Source organism: Sinocyclocheilus anshuiensis, unplaced genomic scaffold (assembly GCF_001515605.1).
Source record: "Sinocyclocheilus anshuiensis isolate Anshui unplaced genomic scaffold, SAMN03320099.WGS_v1.1 scaffold130, whole genome shotgun sequence".
NCBI classification, from domain to species: domain Eukaryota; kingdom Metazoa; phylum Chordata; class Actinopteri; order Cypriniformes; family Cyprinidae; genus Sinocyclocheilus; species Sinocyclocheilus anshuiensis.
The window spans coordinates 1,156,773-1,176,225 of record NW_015544207.1 but is presented as its reverse complement, the minus strand read 5'-3'; the positions used below and the strand labels follow the sequence as shown (position 1 = coordinate 1,176,225).

General features: G+C 36.7%; 1 protein-coding gene across 3 annotated transcripts in view; it reads left to right on the top strand.

Moving 5' to 3' along the window:
* The first annotated feature begins 1,815 nt into the window (after positions 1 to 1,815).
* The window catches only part of LOC107696997 (voltage-dependent L-type calcium channel subunit beta-4-like), a 53,186-nt gene continuing 35,548 nt past the window's right edge, over positions 1,816 to 19,453 (top strand). For all 3 annotated transcript variants that reach the window (XR_001635148.1, XM_016497597.1, XM_016497598.1), the window contains exons 1-2: positions 1,816 to 2,107; positions 3,933 to 4,025. Coding sequence is in view for 2 of the 3 variants with exons in the window: in XM_016497597.1 (XP_016353083.1) it covers positions 2,027 to 2,107; positions 3,933 to 4,025 (174 nt within the window). In the remaining variant the exon portion in view is untranslated. The remainder of the gene's footprint in view (positions 2,108 to 3,932; positions 4,026 to 19,453) is intronic.

The window sequence follows — 19,453 nt, the reverse complement described above, 5'->3', positions numbered from 1 at the left end:
TGCTCCATCCTGGTGGGTTCCTGCTCTGTCTGCTCCGCCATGGAGGTCTTTTGCTCCGCCCTGGTGGGCTTCTGTCCCATCTGCTCTGCCCTGGTGGGTTCCTGCTCTGTCTGCTCCGCCATGGAGGTCTTCTGCTCCGCCCTGGTGGGCTTCTGCTCCGCCTGCTCTGCCCCGTCTGCTCCGCCCTGGTGGGCTTCTGTCCCATCTGCTCCGTTGTGGTCTTCTGCTCTTGTCAGCTCCGGCCTGGTGGTCTTCTGCTCCGCCCTGGTGGGCTTCTGCTCCACCTGCTCTGCCCTGTTGGGCCTCTGCCCTAATACTCGGCCAAACAAGGATCCAGCGGCTTTTCCGAAGGACATTGGCCAGGTATGAACACAGCGATTCTGCTACTAGCTCTCAAGCAGGGCACACGATCACTTGAGGGTTACAGTGAGGAATATTTGGCTTTGGCTAATGGCACAGAATTACCGGACTGTATGCTGATAAACTTTTTCTGTGATGGCCTTAACCAGCCTTTAAAGTCAAGAATGATTAATGAGAGTCCTTGTTCGTCACTGAGTAATTTTTTGGATTATGTTTTGTGGACTGTTGGTTCAGCGTTCACTGTTGGTGTCGCGGAGGAACAAGACACTGCATTCACTCACAAAATGGCGTTGACAACAAAGCCGTGCCGTGCTACTGCTGTCTTGCCCTCAATATACCTGTTTGCCATTGTTTGACCCATGCCTGTTATGACCACGTCTCTGTCTAATAAAAGCCTGCAGATGGATCCGCACGTCTCACGTCTCGTTCGCCCCGTAACACAAAGCACATGTGCTAAATGTATGATTTTACAGTTATAGGTGATTGATTGGAATATTAATAGATATAATTATAAATATTGTGAAGTCAGAATAGAATTAACTATTACAATCAAAAGAAATAATGTATTACAAGGAAAAGCACATTTGCCCTTCTATAAGCTATAAGGCATATGCTCCAAAGTGCTAGAAGAGGGCATTGTTGTTTACTTATTCATAAAGATAAAGTAAGCTTTAGTGTCAACTATAACTGGCAATTTTTTGTAAAGTAATAAATAAATAAATAATAAATACATAAATAAAAGGTGATGGAAATTCTAGTTTTGGTTCTATTCTAGTTGGGAAGTAATACTTTTCAGTTATCAACAAATATTAAAAGATGCACACATTCACTTTTATTTGTATGCCTAATATGTGAAAAAAGCCAAATGTTTCTTGTTGCGTCACATTCTGTTACATTAATCATGTAAATTATATAATATTTTCCATTCAAAATGATGAAATTTGACAGTGGAAAAAGTTGAAAAGTTTGCATCACTGGATACATTTGTCCATTTATAATAATTGGTTTTTGCAAATTATGATTGTTTTCAAACAGGTTTCCGTCTGCCATTAGGCCATTCAAACTGACTCCCGCCATTGGCTGAGACTTGCAGAGAGTCACTCTAAAGTTTTGTGAGCCTAGGGCTGTCAAAGAAACCAGTGTTATTTATCCAGAACACCTATTTTAGTGATAGCCTATTTGTGAGGTTGTATGATATTTACTGCGTGTTACATAAAAAAACACCATATTACCTGAGTTGCTGTGATGTAAACCACTGCAATGTTCTTATTTGAGAAATCTCAGATTTGCACAAAGTCTAGAATATAGAAATCAGCAGTATTCCAGTGTAGCGGTTAAGATCTTGCTTTTTGTTTATCTAACGACTTTTGGATAAAAAATGTGTATGTAGCCTACTGTACGAGAGAGAGAGAGAGAGAGATTACAAAAGGCGCATGCACAAGAAACAGTCCCGTTGCATTTGTACACCTGTATTACTATCTCGATTTATAATAACCCGCGCGAGGGAATGTATCTTAGGATCTCTGCGCAGGCAGCTCAGACAGAAGCTTGACTGTTCAATCGTGATACCCCTTTCTTCCTCGGGAGGCATATGTATTTGGTATCGCCGTTTCTTCCAGTAAGCACCAATGCATGCATGCACCCGCCTCCCTGCGCTCTCAAATAGATGGTGCAAGTAAAGATGTCCAAATCTTCCGCAGACCCTCTGTCTGGTGTAGAAAGCGCTGCTCAGTCGCACTATTTTCAGGTAAGACTATTGGGGGATTTGAATAGGATCTCATAAATGGTTAATTTCTTGCTACTTGTTGTTGAGCAGTCGTGCATTGAAGCGCTTCATATATCCGCAGAGCGCTACAGCTACACAATCTGCCCGTGTAATATCGCCTTTAACGCGCTGTTGTCTTTAATGAACGGAGGCGAGATGTGGGTAAGATGTTTTGATGCTCCTCCACCATCCGCGAAACTCAATTCCTGTTTTTCCTCCGCCCTGAGATTTCCCACCGCAACCAAGGCCTCGTCCTTCAGGCCAGGCATCTGTAGACACACTGTTCATTGATGAGTTCAAACACTTGCTTTCTGTCAGTTTCTACTGAATACGGATAAACGGATTTAAAGTCTCTCAGAATTCCTTTATGGTGAACCCTCACTTGTCATGGGTCTCACCTGTAGCCAACTTAGGTCCCATGGTCACCTGCCCTGCGTGAAATACCATATTAAGCTGGTAGCTGTTTGTTTTGTTTGTTGTTGAAGATGGTAACTAACTGGTTTCTAGCAGGTCTAAGTTGGCTATTAGTTGGTCCAAACTGGTCACTAGCTAAACCATCATGGATTAGCAACAAACCAGATACTAGTTAAAATTGGTCAAATCTCATGGCAATTTGTTTTACATTTTGCTGAATTGGTGGCTAATTTGTATGAATTCGTATAATCTCATTCATATGTTTTTTCTATGATATAGGCCTATGCTACTTGCGCTCCAATGGCGGTTTTGTTTGGGGTTTAATGCTTACTAAAAAATTATGTTTTCATAAATTCATAAAACATCGCTACATCTTAAAAAAAGCTAAATTTTCCTGTGAGATCGGGTTGGATTTTCCAACAGGATTAATACCAAAAATGTAAAAAAAAAAATAATAATAATGTTTGCTTTTGAACAAGAAAGGTAATGTGCCTAGAGTAGACTAAAGTTAGTTGCTAGTTGCATAAATACAGTCATTATGTTAAAACTGTCTTAAAAACTAGTCTGACCAACTAGCAGTTAGTTGAGGAGTATCAGTATTACTTTTCAGATTGAAAGATTTCAGATTCACCACTTTTTTCTGTAAAAAAAGGACTTGTAAGAAAACGAACTTGTAAGACTGAGCAGTTGATGCGACCAACAGTATTTTTAATAAAAAAAAACAAGTGTGACAAGATATTTAAGGTATTTAAGCACTGCTGACTAGAACAGTTACAAACTTTATATCTGTCATATTTCAAGACTTTACTTTCAACTATTTAAAGAGCTTACTCCAGACCCATTTCCTATAATGTGAACATTAATCTAACTGCTGCTGGAGCTCCAGACACGTACATCTAGTGTCCTAGCCCAGTTTACCAGCTTACAGTTTTTTTAACTGCTTACACAGAAAATCTTTACTTGTCACACAATTTCTGAAACCCGACACTCAAACACCAGAACCACACTAATTCTCAGCCTTTACTCAGTTCTCAATTTCATAAAACACTTTTTGCAAAACACAACACACAATTCCTATGTAACACACAACAATCTAACAGGAATTAATATTATGACAAAGGTGTTTGCAAAGGTTTGCTTTTGAGATGTGTTTGTGATATTTTGAATGCAGTGCTTCATTTTGCAAGAGATGTGAGACATTTTGCATTTTGTGTGTGCAATTCTTGGATTTGTATGTAAAGTTTTGAAAAAAGGAGGCAAAGTTTTGAAAATGTGTGCAAGCAATTGAAAAAAAACTGTGTTTTTCAACAAAGTGCATCTTATTTATAAGGCATCTTGTGTCTGATACTGTAACCGGGTGACTGTTTGTTTTGATGTGGTTGTCTCCATATAGCTATCACGAAAGTTGCCGAAGCGCAAGGGTCGTTTTAAACGCTCAGATGGCAGCACCTCGTCTGACACCACCTCCAGCTTCATCAAACGACAGGTAAGACTCTGTTTTGGAAAATAAGTTTTGGATTTTGTTTTCCCTTAATAATAAAAACCTTCATTTAAAAACTGCATGTTGGGTTCACTTGTTATCTTTTACTAATATTTCAATTTGTTTGATGATCTGAAACATTAAAGTGTGACAAACATGCAAAAAAATAAGAAATCAGGAAGGGGGCCAACACTTTTTCACACCACTGTATATATATATATATATAGACACACACACAAACACACACACACATATTAATCATATATATATATATCAAATGAAATACACTTTACAAGATTTTTGTCTTTCTCCTAATAAATTAGCATTAAATAGGACAATAAAACCGGAGAAATGTTGATAGTAGGTTTTTTTCCCTACATTTTGTTTACATTCATGACCATGGAGTTTGACTTCTTGAACATTTTCTGAAGCATTCAGCTGGCATTTGAGTATGGTGTATTTGTGGTGTATTTCACCAAAACCAAAATTCGTTGTTTGGATGTTATGAAAGGTTGTTTTCAGGTTGTTACAAAATTTGAAAACTTCTCAATTTCCCCACTCTTGAAAACTATTACTAATTAACTGCTGGCTGCTGCAATTATTCGTTTCACTAGACATTTAGAAAAAGAGTCTTAGTAAAAGTCTCTTGTATCTGGGTGACAATATGTCCTCAGATCTCTATTTAATTTTTTTTCAGTTTTTAAGTTCCTTCAGTGTCTAAAAATCTTGTCTAATGTGTTTTGTGTAGTAGCTGATTACAATATCTATAAGGACACAGCCTGCCCTAATATGTGACCGTCTCACTTGTGCTGTAATTCAAGACGTGGCCGCTAGATGGAGACAGCTCCATTACTCTCCTGCAGCATTCTTCATGTTATTTAAGAGAATCTTTTGAAAACACCTAAAGGAAAAAATAGGTTATGACAAGCACAATGAATTTCTCCATGGCACACTTCAACATCTATGTCAGCCTCGTTACATCAATTAATTTCCTCTGTAATGAGTGACCCAAATTCTTTGGTTTGTTCTGCGCACACCATATAAGCTCATTCGTCTTTATATTCAGCCTGTAAAATGTGGCACCCTTAGATACCTACTCCAGATTCATATGTGCGGAAGCAAAGGCAAGTTTACAGACAAGGTTTAAAGGGTATTAACAGGGACATTGACTATCTGGGCGTCCATCTGCCATGCAGTGTTTTATGTGTTAACAGAGAGTTTGTATATGTGTGTGTGTGTGTGTGTGTGTGGAAAGAAGAGACGGCATATTGAGTGGGTTGTTAATTTTCATGACCAGGAGGTCGTGGCAGTTTCAATTTTCTCCCAAAATATCACAGTTCCTAAAATATTAAAATAGTAAAATATTAATGGAGCTCAATTGGAGTGGGGCCTGCTGGTGAATGTTAAATCCTCATGCTCTCTCTGTGTTCATAAAAACTGTGCTGTGATGGTGTACCTGAAAATAAGCATCTGTGACGTACATCATGGATTCCTTACATGCATGAAGACAGTGGTGAATGTATTTACAGGAGGCAGCGCATTACTGTGAATTTTGGCATTGTTAAGTATGAAAGAATGGATTATAGAAGTAAAACTGGGTTGCAATTGCTAGTTTATATTTACACTGCCGTTTGATTTTGAGGTTGGTAAGATTATTTGATGTTTTTGAAAGACGTCTCTTATGCTCACCAAGGTTGCATTTATTTGATTAAAAATCGAGTAAATAGAGTAAAAATTGTGAAATATTATTACAATTTGAATATATTTTAAAAAGTAATTTATTCCTGCAGCAAATCTGGATTTTAAATTTTCAGCATCATTCTTCAGCATCAACAGTCTTCAGCGTCACATGATCCTTCAGAGATCATTTTAATATGCTGATTTGCTGATCAAGAAACATTTCTTATTTTCTTATTATCAATGATGGAAACATTTGTCCTGCTTAATATAATAAAAATTTTTGAGGAAAAAAAAAACATTGGTATATAAAACCTTTTGTATTGATTTAGTTTATCTGTTCTGTCAATTAAATTAGCCATTGCTGAATAAAAAATATGAATTTCTTAAAAATAAAATAAAGAAAACAGACGTAACTTTTAAATTGTAAATTTGTAGTGTAATTGAAATGTCTGGGTTATCAGACACTGGTAAAACTTCTAGCTACTATTATATAATGCAATATTTATTAACATTTTAATTATATCTATATTATATTGCTAATATAGAATTAAATATTTGTAAATTAGATCTTATTTTTGTAATATACTTTTAGATGCAGAAATTAGGGTGGTAAGATTATTTAATGTTTTTTTTAAGAAGTCTTTTAGGCTGCATTAAATGTAATAAAAAATTATGTGAAATATTATTATGTTTTAATCATTTCTATTTTAAAATATTTTAAAATGTAATTTATTCCTGTGATGCAAAGCTGAATTTTCAGCATCATTACTCCAGTCTTCAGTGTCACATGATCCTTCAGAAATCATTTTAATGTGCTAATTTGCTGTTAGAAATCTTTTGTATAGATTTGATTTCATATTTTCAATCAATTAAATGCGTCCCTGTGTCAGATTATATGATAGCCCAGAGAGGGCTCTAGTCCCCGAGTTTAGCCCAGTGAGGGCTCCAGTCCCCGAGTTTAGCCCAGTGAGGGCTCCAGTCCCCAAGTTTAGCCCAGTGAGGGCTCCAGACCCCGAGTTTAGCCCAGTGAGGGCTCCAGTCCCCGAGTTTAGCTCCAGTCCCCGAGTTGTCCCCAAGTTTAGCTCCAGTCCCCGAGTTTAGCCCAGTGAGAGCTCTAGTCCCCAAGTTTAGCTCCAGTCCCCGAGTTTAGCCCAGTGAGAGCTCTAGTCCCCAAGTTTAGCTCCAGTCCCCGAGTTTAGCCCAGTGAGAGCTCTAGTCCCCAAGTTTAGCTCCAGTCAGAAATTAAGTATCAAAATATTAGATACCTTAAAAAACCTGAATAAATAGTAAATAAACATTTTCTAACAAAAAGTGCTATGTAACAAGTAGAAAAAAAGAAAAATGCTCCCCGAGTTTAGCCCAGAGAGGGCTCCAGTCCCCGAGTTTAGCTCAGAGAAGGCTAGAGTCCCCGAGTTTAGGCCAGTTGAGGGCTCCAGTCCCCGAGTTTAGCCCAGAGAAGGCTCCAGTCCCCGAGGGTAGCACAGAACTTGTTGAATGTTCGTCGGTTCCTGTGCTATGTGTGTGTTCCTTGGTGTTAAAATAAAGTTAATTATTTCTGGATTCCCTCCGTCTCCTCGCTCCGACACAGTAGCAGCAGCATGACACCCTGCTGAATTAAAAATCTGAATTTCTTGAAAAAGGAAAACTGACCTAACATTTGAATGGTAGTATACTTTAAATGTCTGGACTGTCAGACACGGGTATAATGTACTATTATATAATGTAATATATTTTTTAACATTTTAACTATAATTATATCTATATTATATTACTATTAAAAAAATGAAATATGTATTAGTTAAACAGTTTTAATTTTTTGCGATTCTGTTGCAGAAATGGCACACTGTATTTTAATGATAAGCATAAAATGTTTTAAGCATAATAAACATAATATTTTTCTAGACTGAGCAATCTCTGTTTTTAGGACCTTAAAATACTAATTTTTTTTTTTTCAACTGGAGCCGTTTGAGGAGCTGTAGCTGTGGCTTTGTTTTTGTTTCCTCGTGCTGACTTACAGAAATCTTTGCTCTGTCTCGGGTGGGGTTGTCTTGCTGGATTGTGACTCATCTCTGCAGGAGAAACAGTGGCATTTACCTGCTGCTTTTGAGTGGATCTATTTCAAGACTCTATCCGATCCCATCTGATTTCTTATCATATGAAAACACCCCACGTGAACCCTCTCTCATATGTGGACTCGGGGCAGCTTCTAGGGGCTTTCATTTTGACATAGAAATTAGTATCGATTAAAAGCGTATATAGAACTGAGAGTATAAGCCTCTCTCTCTCTGGTTTCCTCACAGTTTATCATTTCTGTGCATCATACCATTCCTCCTCTGCTCTCTTCATCCACTCTAATATGTATGTATAGTCTTATATATAAGAGTCTTAATGCAGCAAACCAAAATATGAGGAATATTTGCATGGTTCTAGCTGTATCTCACTTCCAGCATGAACAAAAAACATTTTTGGACACATACCATGAGAGTAAAATCATATTTTTTGTAAATATGATGGTACATTAATCATTCGACGCACTATAGTGTTACAGGATTATTGTAGCATGGTAGCACCAGGGTGTTTTTATGTGAAGGAGGACTCTTGATGTGAAGTCTTACATAACATGCACGTCCATACGTCCTCCAGTCCCTCCCACTCTAGAGCACTTCAGGACACTCTGGGACGAGAAGGCATTGAGTGTGCTGATGTGCTACTCATTATCTTTCTGACACCTTGCTAAACAGACATTGTATAACAAACTCTCTCAGTTACTGTCAGGTGTCCCAGTTTGGGCACACAGAGTGGAAATCAGGTTTTTTGTGGAACGGTTAAATACAGATAACAGACACATGCTGATTTCTGCTGTCCCACTTTAATACGTGAATTCAAAATATGAAGTACAGTAGATGTAGATGATGATCCGGCATGGGAAAATAACGCAAGTCCTGATCACTTAGAAAAGTAATAGCACACCTCTCCAAAACTACCGGCATGATTTGAGATTCTATTCATGTAGCACAATTGTAATAATTATTAATGAATAATATAATGATGACCACACCTTGTGAGAATGAAGTTTAATTTAGCATACTTTTAAAAAGAGTAGTTGTTACATAAATGGTAACACTTTATTTTAAGTAGCAATTTTATTAGCATGCATGTTGGCTGTTTATTAGTACTTATAAAGCATATATTAATACCTTATTCTGCATGACCATATTGTAGATCCCTTAATCTGACTTAATATTTACCTTACTAACTATTAATAAGCAGCAAATGAGGTTTGTTAAACTCTTAGCTATTATTGTGTTCCCTATTCTGTTACCGCATAAATAATATACTGTACTTTAAAAGAATATATTGAATGTATTGTTTTTTAGACACTTAATTGCATGTTAATGTACCGACAAGAATTCATGGTAAACTAAAATACACTGTAATGTAATTTCTATTTAAAATTGTATGTCATGTATTTATATATACTGGTAATTGCTATGATGAATTAAGTTGTAATATAGTACAAAATATGTTTAAAACATATGATAAAAATATATTAGAATATATTCACTTTAAATATAATATGGAAAAACACTACAGCTAAAATTATAATCAAGTACATGTGCTTTAGTATGTTAGTCAACACATCAAAAGTGTACTTTAAAACAAAAGATAATTAATACAGAGATTGTGCACTTTAAATTTAAACTTTTAATTTGACATTATTACTAAGCACACTTCTTAAATGTGTACTTAGACACAGTCATGAAAGTGAACTCTCATGTACATTTAAGTGGCCATTTATTACATTAATATTAAGTACAGTTTTAAAAATATACTTTATTTGAAGTACACTACATGTACACATCCAATACAATTAAGCACATTTCTTTTTCACAAGAGGAACACTTAGGTTTACATTTTTTATGCTATATTTTATTTCAGTTAACATTAAGTAACAAAAATATTTTTAAGGTTTTTAGTTTAGTTAACTATAATAACCCTGGTTTGACACTAAAACAATATCTTTGATTGTGTATAAATGTATTTAAAAATTAATCTGCCAACTAAGCCAGCTAGTTTTATTTTCTCTTCAAAGCCAAAGCCTGGTGAGTGTGAAGTTTAGACTAAGCCTGTGTCTGTCTGAGTTCTGCTGACTAATAATCAGACGGGAATAGGCTAAATTTAGGCTGAAGAACCATCTTTATGTCTGACAGACACAAAGACGTACAGCCTCTCCTGAACACAAACTCCTCCTCCTGCTCACTATTGTTTTTTCAGTCTTTTCCACATGGAATCAGAGTGAAATGTGAAGGAAGGCTGAGATATTAGTGCAGGGTGTGTAGCACCGAGAGCGGTGTTGAAATCCATCGCATTAATAATGGATGGGAAATGGCCACTCTGACAGTTCACAAACCGCCGTAACATCATTAAGGATCACTTAGCAGGAGCACTTTTCCCGCTTGTGCCACGCACAGGCCATAAACACAGGGAGGGGTAATGTGTAGATATATGGGGGCTTCATTCCTGTGTCTGCCTCTTTTTCTCCTCACATGTATTTCTGTTTCTGTGTACTGGCAGTGTATGCAGTCCCAATCAACTCAATAGCGCTTTGGCACCTCGTGTTTTTTTTTTTCTTTTTTTGGTGGCATATTCCACAAATACTGTATACTTGGGTGTGTTATTACTTTTTTTTTTTAAAGCTTTAGAGACATAAATTCCATGTTTTCATATATCCCACATCAAACTTCTTAACTCCATCCAAAATTTAGGTTGTAAATCAAACTGATGTTCAGTTAATTGTAGTATACCATAATTATAATATTTAGAGTTATTATTTTTAATAAGTAAAACCATAATATTTATACTATATTTGCTACCCTTTTACCGCATAATTTCCCTCTATTACAAAGACGTAACATTCCAAACATTTTCAAAGTTCAAATTCAATTTTTTATTTCATGGGGTCTTTAAAAACCCAACTAGTAAAATATAATTTACTTGTATTTATTCATGATTATTTATACATTTAAACATTTTAATATATCGCTCAAACAAATCAACAAGCCGTATGATTTGTTGTGTCATATCCATAGTGGTGATGGACAGGTTGAGTCCCAAAAATATAATACTCCAGGTCAGGGGTTTGGTCAAATCTTATTACTATAACCAATGTATAATATGTAATATTAATAATAATGCAGCCACAGCAAGCAACAAAATCTGTGTGTGTGTGATGGTTGCTGCAGTGAGCTGAGGTGATGTTACCAAGATCATTCGCTCTCACCTGGCCTGTTATGTTACATCTCCACTGCAGAGCTGTTTACAGAACTATAACCAATGTATAATATGTAATATTAATAATAATGCAGCCACAGCAAGCAACAAAATCTGTGTGTGTGTGATGGTTGCTGCAGTGAGATGAGGTGATGTTACCAAGATCATTCGCTCTCACCTGGCCTGTTATGTTACATCTCCACTGCAGAGCTGTTTACAGGTGTGTGTGTGTGTGTTTTGTCATAGTTTAGGGACAAATTTGTTCCCAGAAGTGAGCTAAATAAAATAAAACATCTCCTTAGGGACATCCAGGGATGTATTATATTATATTATATTATATTATGAAGCAGTGGCGTGATGCAGTTTTTATAGTCTTTCTAATTTTATGAGAATAGTGAAGTCCAAATGACTAGCAATAACGAAACAGAGGAACAATTTCATTGTAATCACTTTCAAAGCAATTTTTTTTTCCAGCTGATGAATTGTAAAAACACTGACAGCCAATCAGAATCCACTGACTTTAAAGGGGACATTGGATGCAAAATTCACTTTTACATGGTGTTTGCATATAAATGTGTCTTAGTAGTGTGTGGACATAACCACCCTATAATGATAAAAATCCATCCATTTTTTTAATCCCCAAAAAACAGTCTCAATAATCAAGGCGTTTTGATTTTTGACGTCATACTGCTCAGGCCCCGCCCATGGCCGCTGATTGACTGCTCCATATTAGCATATCTCTGCCCTCAGCCTGTTGTACGCTGTCTGCCATTTTTTGTGTTCTGGAGCCACTGTAGTTAAAACATCTTGTAAGCAATGCAGGTGTTTTGTAATTGGATGTAAAAGTGAACATAAGCAGGCCCGTGGCCAGCTATGAGGCCCCCGCCCCCCGAGGTCATCATACAATATTTTTTCATGTTCAAAAATAACATTTGTTCTCTGAATGACTAATTTGCTGTGTAAAACTCCTCATATGAATGTCTGCATGTATAATTCAGTTTAGACAGATCTGTGTTGCCAGATCCAGCAATTATAAGCGTCTTTGGACTTGTCTTTTCCACTTAATTTAACACTTTAGAAAGTTAATAAAGTGTGAAATTGCAGTTTAGGGACAGTGATATCTTTATCTTATTTGCAAAATATTTTAAATAATTTTCGCTTAATTTTTGTATTTATTTTTCAGTTTTTATTTGTTTTATTTTTCGGTTTTTATTTGTGTTTATAGCAATATCTGGCAACACTGCACCGCCAGCACTTAAACTGACAGTAATCAAAAAAGCCCATGGACAGGTTATTGCTGACAGGATACGACATTCGGTAAGGGAAACTCAAAAAAAATATCATTAGCATCTGTCAGGAACATCTGTCAGGAACATTATCAATGTTGCCACTAGCACACAGATCTGTAGAACAAGTAGGTTAGAGAATGAAATGAAATATGCAAACACTAGCCATGCTATTTGATTCAGTATAGTAGTTACATTTTCACAAATCATGCTAAAAACATTCATAAGAGCACTAGACAAAGTTATCATCTATATAGCAATGATTAGTAAAGAAAACTATAAAAGTAATATGTATTAATAAACAACTGAGGAAATTATCCACCCCTATAGTAAAATATTTAAATAAATTTGATGCAATAAATATGGTATAACTTAACATTGTTCATCCCTCCAAAATAGAGAAAACATCTTTCACAAACATCTACATCTCTGTCTCTTTTAAAGGGTTAGTGTATATAATGAGTTGTATTTGTAGGGGTTATTATAACACAATTCTTAACCCACCCCAGACCTCACTAATTTTCAAACCCTGGGCCATGAACATAAGAGTCTTCATTATCTCCTGAGTCCTGACAGTGGATTAGTTTTGTTTTTGATGTTAACGCGCCACCAAATACACACACACACACACACACACAAAAAAAAACAGAAGAGAGGGGTGGGGTGAGCAGTAGCTCATTATCATATAAAGAGACATGCACAGAAACGGGTCGCTGTGAACAGAGACAAGGTAAAAGGGTGTTGTTTTACATGACCATTAAGGAATTTTAATAAAATTATGTTGGGCATCTGATGTCCCCTTTAAAGAGCTCATGCATTTAAAGCGACAGACAACAAAACTGCAGAGTGTGCTAATATTGTCCATTAGTGTGGACAATAATATAGTTTTCTTTATAGTTATCGCTCTTGGTATGAATCTTGAACATATCTTGAACATTTTTTTGTTTTGTTTTGTTTTAGGCATAAATCTAACAACATGCAATGAACTGTGTTGTTCAAATCCAATTTAACATATGAACCAAGTGAGACATTTAGATGGAAAATATTACTCAGCTTAATTTGTATTTAAGATACAGTTGTTGTTTGGGTTGTATGTGAGCGTCTCGAGACTTTTTTCATGGGACTTTTGTTCACGTTGGTCTGTCTCTCTTTCCATACCTGTCTCTCTCTCTCTCTCTCTCTTATTCCCTGTGTCTTCCTCTCCTCCCTCCCATGTGTACCACTCGCTTTGTTTGAGGCTGTTATTTGGAGCTGACAGAATCAGGGCTGAGTTTCAAATATTGGAGGAAGCATCGCCATGGCCTCACCAACCAGAAGAACGTCTCCCACCAGCCCAGAACTTCCATTCATTTCCTCCTCTATTTTTTTTACAGCTACATCGATTTCAGCGACCACCTTCATCATTCCACCCACGGCAATGTGGTTTTACGCACTGAGGCATTTGCTTATCTTTACACTACTATGCCTTGTCTATGTCTTATTATTTCCGCCTGCCTCACAACGAGGTGGCGTTGTTTGATAACCTTGGGCGTATCTTGATGTTAAAATATGAAGGTGTCTGATGTATAAATGATATCCATGGTGCAGTGAATCTATGAAGATTACGCACAGAGAGGGAGATGATCTATGTGCTGTAAGGGGAAAGGAGAAGCCGTGGGGTGGGGTGGAGGATTGTGTGCTATATTTGGTGTTGCGGTGAAAGCGAGAGTGGGTGTGAACCAACTTCATCTGCCATCAGAGACTCGCTAAGAAAGGGGTGAGGGGTAAACATCTGCACACAGCTGAGTTGGGCTTTGGACATGGGAAGAAAAAGAGGGTGTGGATGTGGGCTTTTGTAAGGCAGCAAATCAAGTTCCGTTCTTTTCCAAAACAATGGTGATGTCATAATGGCAGCAGACGAGTATGACGATGATTCAGTAATGAGAAGTTATAGACCTATGCTTCAGAGAAACAAACACGCAGCCATCTTTAGAATTTTGGGTTTGAACTTCCGTTTTTGCGGTAGCTCTGTATATTTCTATGGCATCGCTGTTGAAGAGTAATTAGCCGGTGAAGTGAATTTACTTACTGTTAGGTATGTAACGATTCACTCAACTCGCGCTGCGATACGATTCACGATACTGATTTCACAATACGATTATCTTTTTTTTTTTTTTTTTACAAAATTAAATAGTGCCCTTTTATTTTTTCTCAGACAAAATGCTGCACGTCTTTGTGAAATTGATGAAAGTTATTATGAGCATTGTAATGTTTGAAGCGGATATCATAACAAAAGCGGTTCATTCATAAATCCGTAAGATCTTGCTGTGGAAATACAAGACAGAAGACGAGTGCAGCGCTGAAAAGGATCAGAGCTACATAAAGACTATATAGCAAAGAATTATTGCTCTTTATTATTTGAACAAACCACTAACACTAATAATATACATTTAGCGTGTAAGTCATCCTTTATTTGCATGGGCCAAACAAATAGAGATACACTTAAATAGTCCTTCAACATAAGGCTTAATCTATTTAGGTCCAACGTTAAGTCATATCAAGAGAGTTGGCCCAGTAATCAACCACCTAGCAACAACCTAAAACACCCTAGCAATCACATAAATCACTCTGGAAACACTTAGTAATGTGCTAAACACTCAGAACACTTAGCAACAGTATGCTAAAAACATGTATCCTAAATAAATAAACTATCCATCCTAAATAGTAGGCTGTTCAGAAATTAGAATTAGTGTGTCCCAATCATAGCATGTTGAAATAAATATCACAAAGATACCCAGAACACTGTAACAAACACATAGCAATTCTCTAAAATAATCACTCAGAACACCCAGGCAACCACATACCAGTGTGCTAAAAACTGATTGAAATGTGCAAACACGACATATTTTCTTTGTGTTGTTTTTCTGTGAGCTAGCCAATATATCTCAATAAAATCAATATCCTTCACCAAAAAGAGAGCAACACAGTGGTTCTCAAAATGCTCAATGATGTTTTTGTTATGAGGAAGATTAATTGCTAATGTTGGATGAATGCTACACAGAGACAGTGGCGATGACGCCGCTCACAGTGAAAGAGCTGAATCTGCAAAAACAAGCCTTCTGTTCAGAGCCGGAGAGAGTTAAATATGCTAATGTCTGCACTTTCTCGCCTTTTTTCTTCTTCTGTTGGCTGACGTGAATACAGTCGATAAGGGTGTGAGTGTGTGTGTGTATGCGCTTTACCGCAGACCTCATCAATATGGTATTGTTCAAACAAAATGTTTGAATATTGTGTAGATGGCACTGATTTTCACTGGCGTGCTTTATGGAGCATTGCATTTTTGGAGATTCCACTCATAGTGAAATATTACTAATTAGTAATAGAGACATAAATAAGTGTGTGTGTATGTATTATTATCAGCATTAACTAAGAACTCTATTAGACTGGCTGATTTAACAAACTGACCAAAGAGGTAGTGCACATTTTCTTTTTTATTTTAAATATTTATGCAAAGATTCATTTCAGAAATTGCATATGCTTTTGCATATATCTTTTTTCTATTATTCATTTTTATGTACAGTAGGGTCTGGAAATCTGAAACCACTAATGTAAAAGTTTCTATTGTTCACTTTTCTTATTTATTTTATTTGCAAATTGTATATTGTCATTATATAATGATCAAAATCATTTTACAGTGCTTCAGTGGAGGCAAGAACATCTGACCTTTTGCATAAAGGAGCCACATGGTCAATATTTACAAATGTATTAGTGATCTAAAAATATAATATAATTATAGAATGTGCAGAATATATTACAGGTATCTTATATTATTACAATCTGTAATATTAAATCTCTATGATTCTTATTTGCTATACATTTTCCTTTTTTAACTTAGTGATATATTACATTAAATTAGATTTTTGAACATTGGCATTAGAAAAAAAAGAAATGCAATCATTTTGACAACTGTGATGATTGAACATCAAAGATGATTGTTTCAAATGTTCATGGAATCGTGGTGGAGTATAGTTGTGAACACAGCTGAAAAAGTTGTTGTTGGTGGTGATGATGCTAGTACAATGTGTTCTTAAGCTTCCCTATTTCTGTCCACAGTGAGATTCACTCATTTCCCCCCCAAAGCATTCTGCTCGCTGCAGCTTGGCTAGTCCTGAGGTGCTCATTTTCATCCCTCCCTCCATTTTTCCTTCTTCTAACAGCTTGTACCACCCGTTTGCATTTTCATTTGTCTCCTGAGTTCCTCTCTCTCTCTCTCTCTCTCTCTCTCTCTGTTTCTCGTCTTCTCCCTCCCTGCTGTGAGGTTCTCAGGGCAGTCATGACTGCTCTGTTTTGGGTGCTGGATCTCGGTGTTGATTTTGACTGGCATTGAGCGCCAGTTGATCGTTCTTGGACCAAGAGCAATCTTCAAAGTGGACCAGGAAAGGGCCACCAACCAAAGGACTATGCTTTGAGGGTACTGGGGTCTCTCTTGAGCTCAGAGAGAATGAGATAGCGTTACAAACAAACCACTAACCATACTCCTGAAGAAGGTAGGTGGAATTTAACTGGTTATGAATATGTGGACAGTGAATTTGAATTTCAGAGAGTTTATTGTTTGAATTTATTGTGTTGTATGATTAATAGGTATTAAGGTCTGTGAGGGTGTTGGTCTGGATGCACAAATTTTAGAACCAGATTTCACTTCATTATCATCATCTTTATAGAAGATGTTGGCATCGCTTTGAAATGCAAACGATGCTGTTATTGCTATATTTGGGTGAGTTTTGTTTCATTATTTATAGTCGAATCATTGTTCTGAGCGTTACATGACTGCCTCGGGCTCCCCGCTGTAGTAATCTGTCACCTTAGAGGCCATACAGATGATATCTGAGTGTTACGATCACTATGCCACAGATCACAGTTGTATTTAATGAATTACCAACATTTGTAGTGTACAGGTTCTGTTTTTAGCCCTGTGGAATCTGTTAGTTATACGTTTCTTGGTTTGTTTGAAGCTGGCTGTGCCTATTAGAACTGTACAGACCATTGGAAAAGCATTTGATGACTCACTGACCATAAGCATTTCAGCTCTAGTGTTGCTCCAGTGGTGGTACAGGAAAAAGAACAGTGTTATGCAGTGTTTATATTGTGTTATGCATATACTGCAACAAGAGTTTTATTAACATTTAACAACATTTTTTTCTCACATTGTGCACTAAAATACAAATAGTCATGCAATTTGACTATATAATGACACAGTGTTTAAATATAGTAAATATACACTTACCAGCCACTTAATTCGGTATACTAGTACAGGGTTGGACCTTCTTTTGCCTTTAGAACTGCCTTCGTGGCATAGATTCAGCAAGGTGCTAGAAACATTCCTCAGAGATTGTGGTTAATATTGATACGACGCAAATCTCCCATTCCACCACATCCCAAAAGTGCTTGGATTGAGATCTACTGACTGTGGAGCTTTGTTATATGGCACATTATCCTGCTGGATGTAGCCATCTCGAGATGGGTACACTGTGTTCATAAAGGGATGGACATGGTCAGTAACAGTACTCGGGTAGTGGCGTATAAATGATGCTCAGTTGGTACTAAGAGGCCCAAAGTGTGTCAAGGAAATATCCCCAACACAATTACCTGAGCTGTTGATCTAAGGCAGGATGGATCCATGCTTTCATGATGTTTGCGCCAAATTCTGACCCAAACATCCAAATGTTGCAGCAGGAATCGAGGCTCATCAGACCAGGCAACCTTTTCCAGTCTTCTATTGTCCAATTTTGGTGAGCTTGTGTGAACTGTAGCTTTAATTTCCTGTTGTTAGCTGACAGGAGTGGCACCCATTGTTTTCAGCTGCTGTTCTTCCGCATTCTGATGCTCGGTTTGAACTTCAGCTGATCGTCTTGAACAAATCTACATGCCTAAAGGCTAAAGTATACAGTTTTTATGTGTACACGAGGGTTCACGTACAGTGCGCCTGACGCAAATTTCGTCACCAGAATAGTACGCACATAGTTGCACCAATACGAAAGCCGATAGCTACAGCTACAGCTTCTTAGCCGATACGATTGTTCAGAATGATATCTGTCGATACCGATACTGATACCGGTAGTTGGTTTTCTTAAGGAAAAAAATCTCTCCCAACTACTTCTGTAAATATCAGCAACTTAGTTTAAAAGAGTACAAAGACTACAAAAATAGAGCAGATGCTGGACAAAGACGAAGCTTTCTAGAGCGCATTTGTCAATCGGTTGCGTTCACGTACACCTCAAATGGACTAGACTTTGAAAGGCTATGCATAGGATTGTGCGCGTACGCTATAGCATACACAAAAAAAATTAAGTAAACTTGGGCCTTAAGTGCATTGAGTTGCTGCAATCAGTTTGGCTGATTAGATATTTAACAAGCAGTTGAACATGTATACCTAATAAAGTGGCCAGTGAGTGAACATTTCAATATAGTATCTACTGTACATTCATTCATTTAGCAGACACTATTTAGTAGTATGTAGTATAAATCTGCAATTTAGTATCTGCTTTATAACTTGTTTATTTATAAAGGTTTATTTTAAATGTTGCTGTGCACATATATGGTTTTATTATGTGTGGTCTGTGCTCTTAGGTTCTCATTAATTTACAAGTACTTATAAGCAGGGTGCAAATTACGGGGAGTTTTGGGGGGTCTATAACAAACACTGCGTTTTCTTTTAGAATCATTAATGGCTGGTAGACAAAAAATAGGTAACAAAGGTTTTTACCTAAAAATGAAGATAAGGTAAAGGTGTGAATAATTAAATTTTAGACACATTGTCAGTAATTTCACCAATGAAAATAAAGCCTTCAGAGAACTGTTGTGCGTCTCTGATCAACACACAGCAGTTTCATTAATGAATCCACGTTTTTAAATGAATCAAGTGAATCAATGATTCAGTGAACCTTTCATAAAGTCAGTCTCTTGCTTCGTTTCTAAATGAATCAGCCATTTGAACAAATCGATTGAATGAATGATTGAATGACTCACTTAAGACAGGGATTTGCCACCACCTACTGGCGCGTTTATTTTTATATTTAGAGTATCGTTTCTTTTTTTAAATAATTTAATATTTCACTATTTATTTGTATTTTTGTATGTTGAATTAAAATATTTCTTTCTAAAGCTACTTATATTTCAGCTACCTTTTTGTAATGTCTATTCAGTGTTTTTTTTTTAATT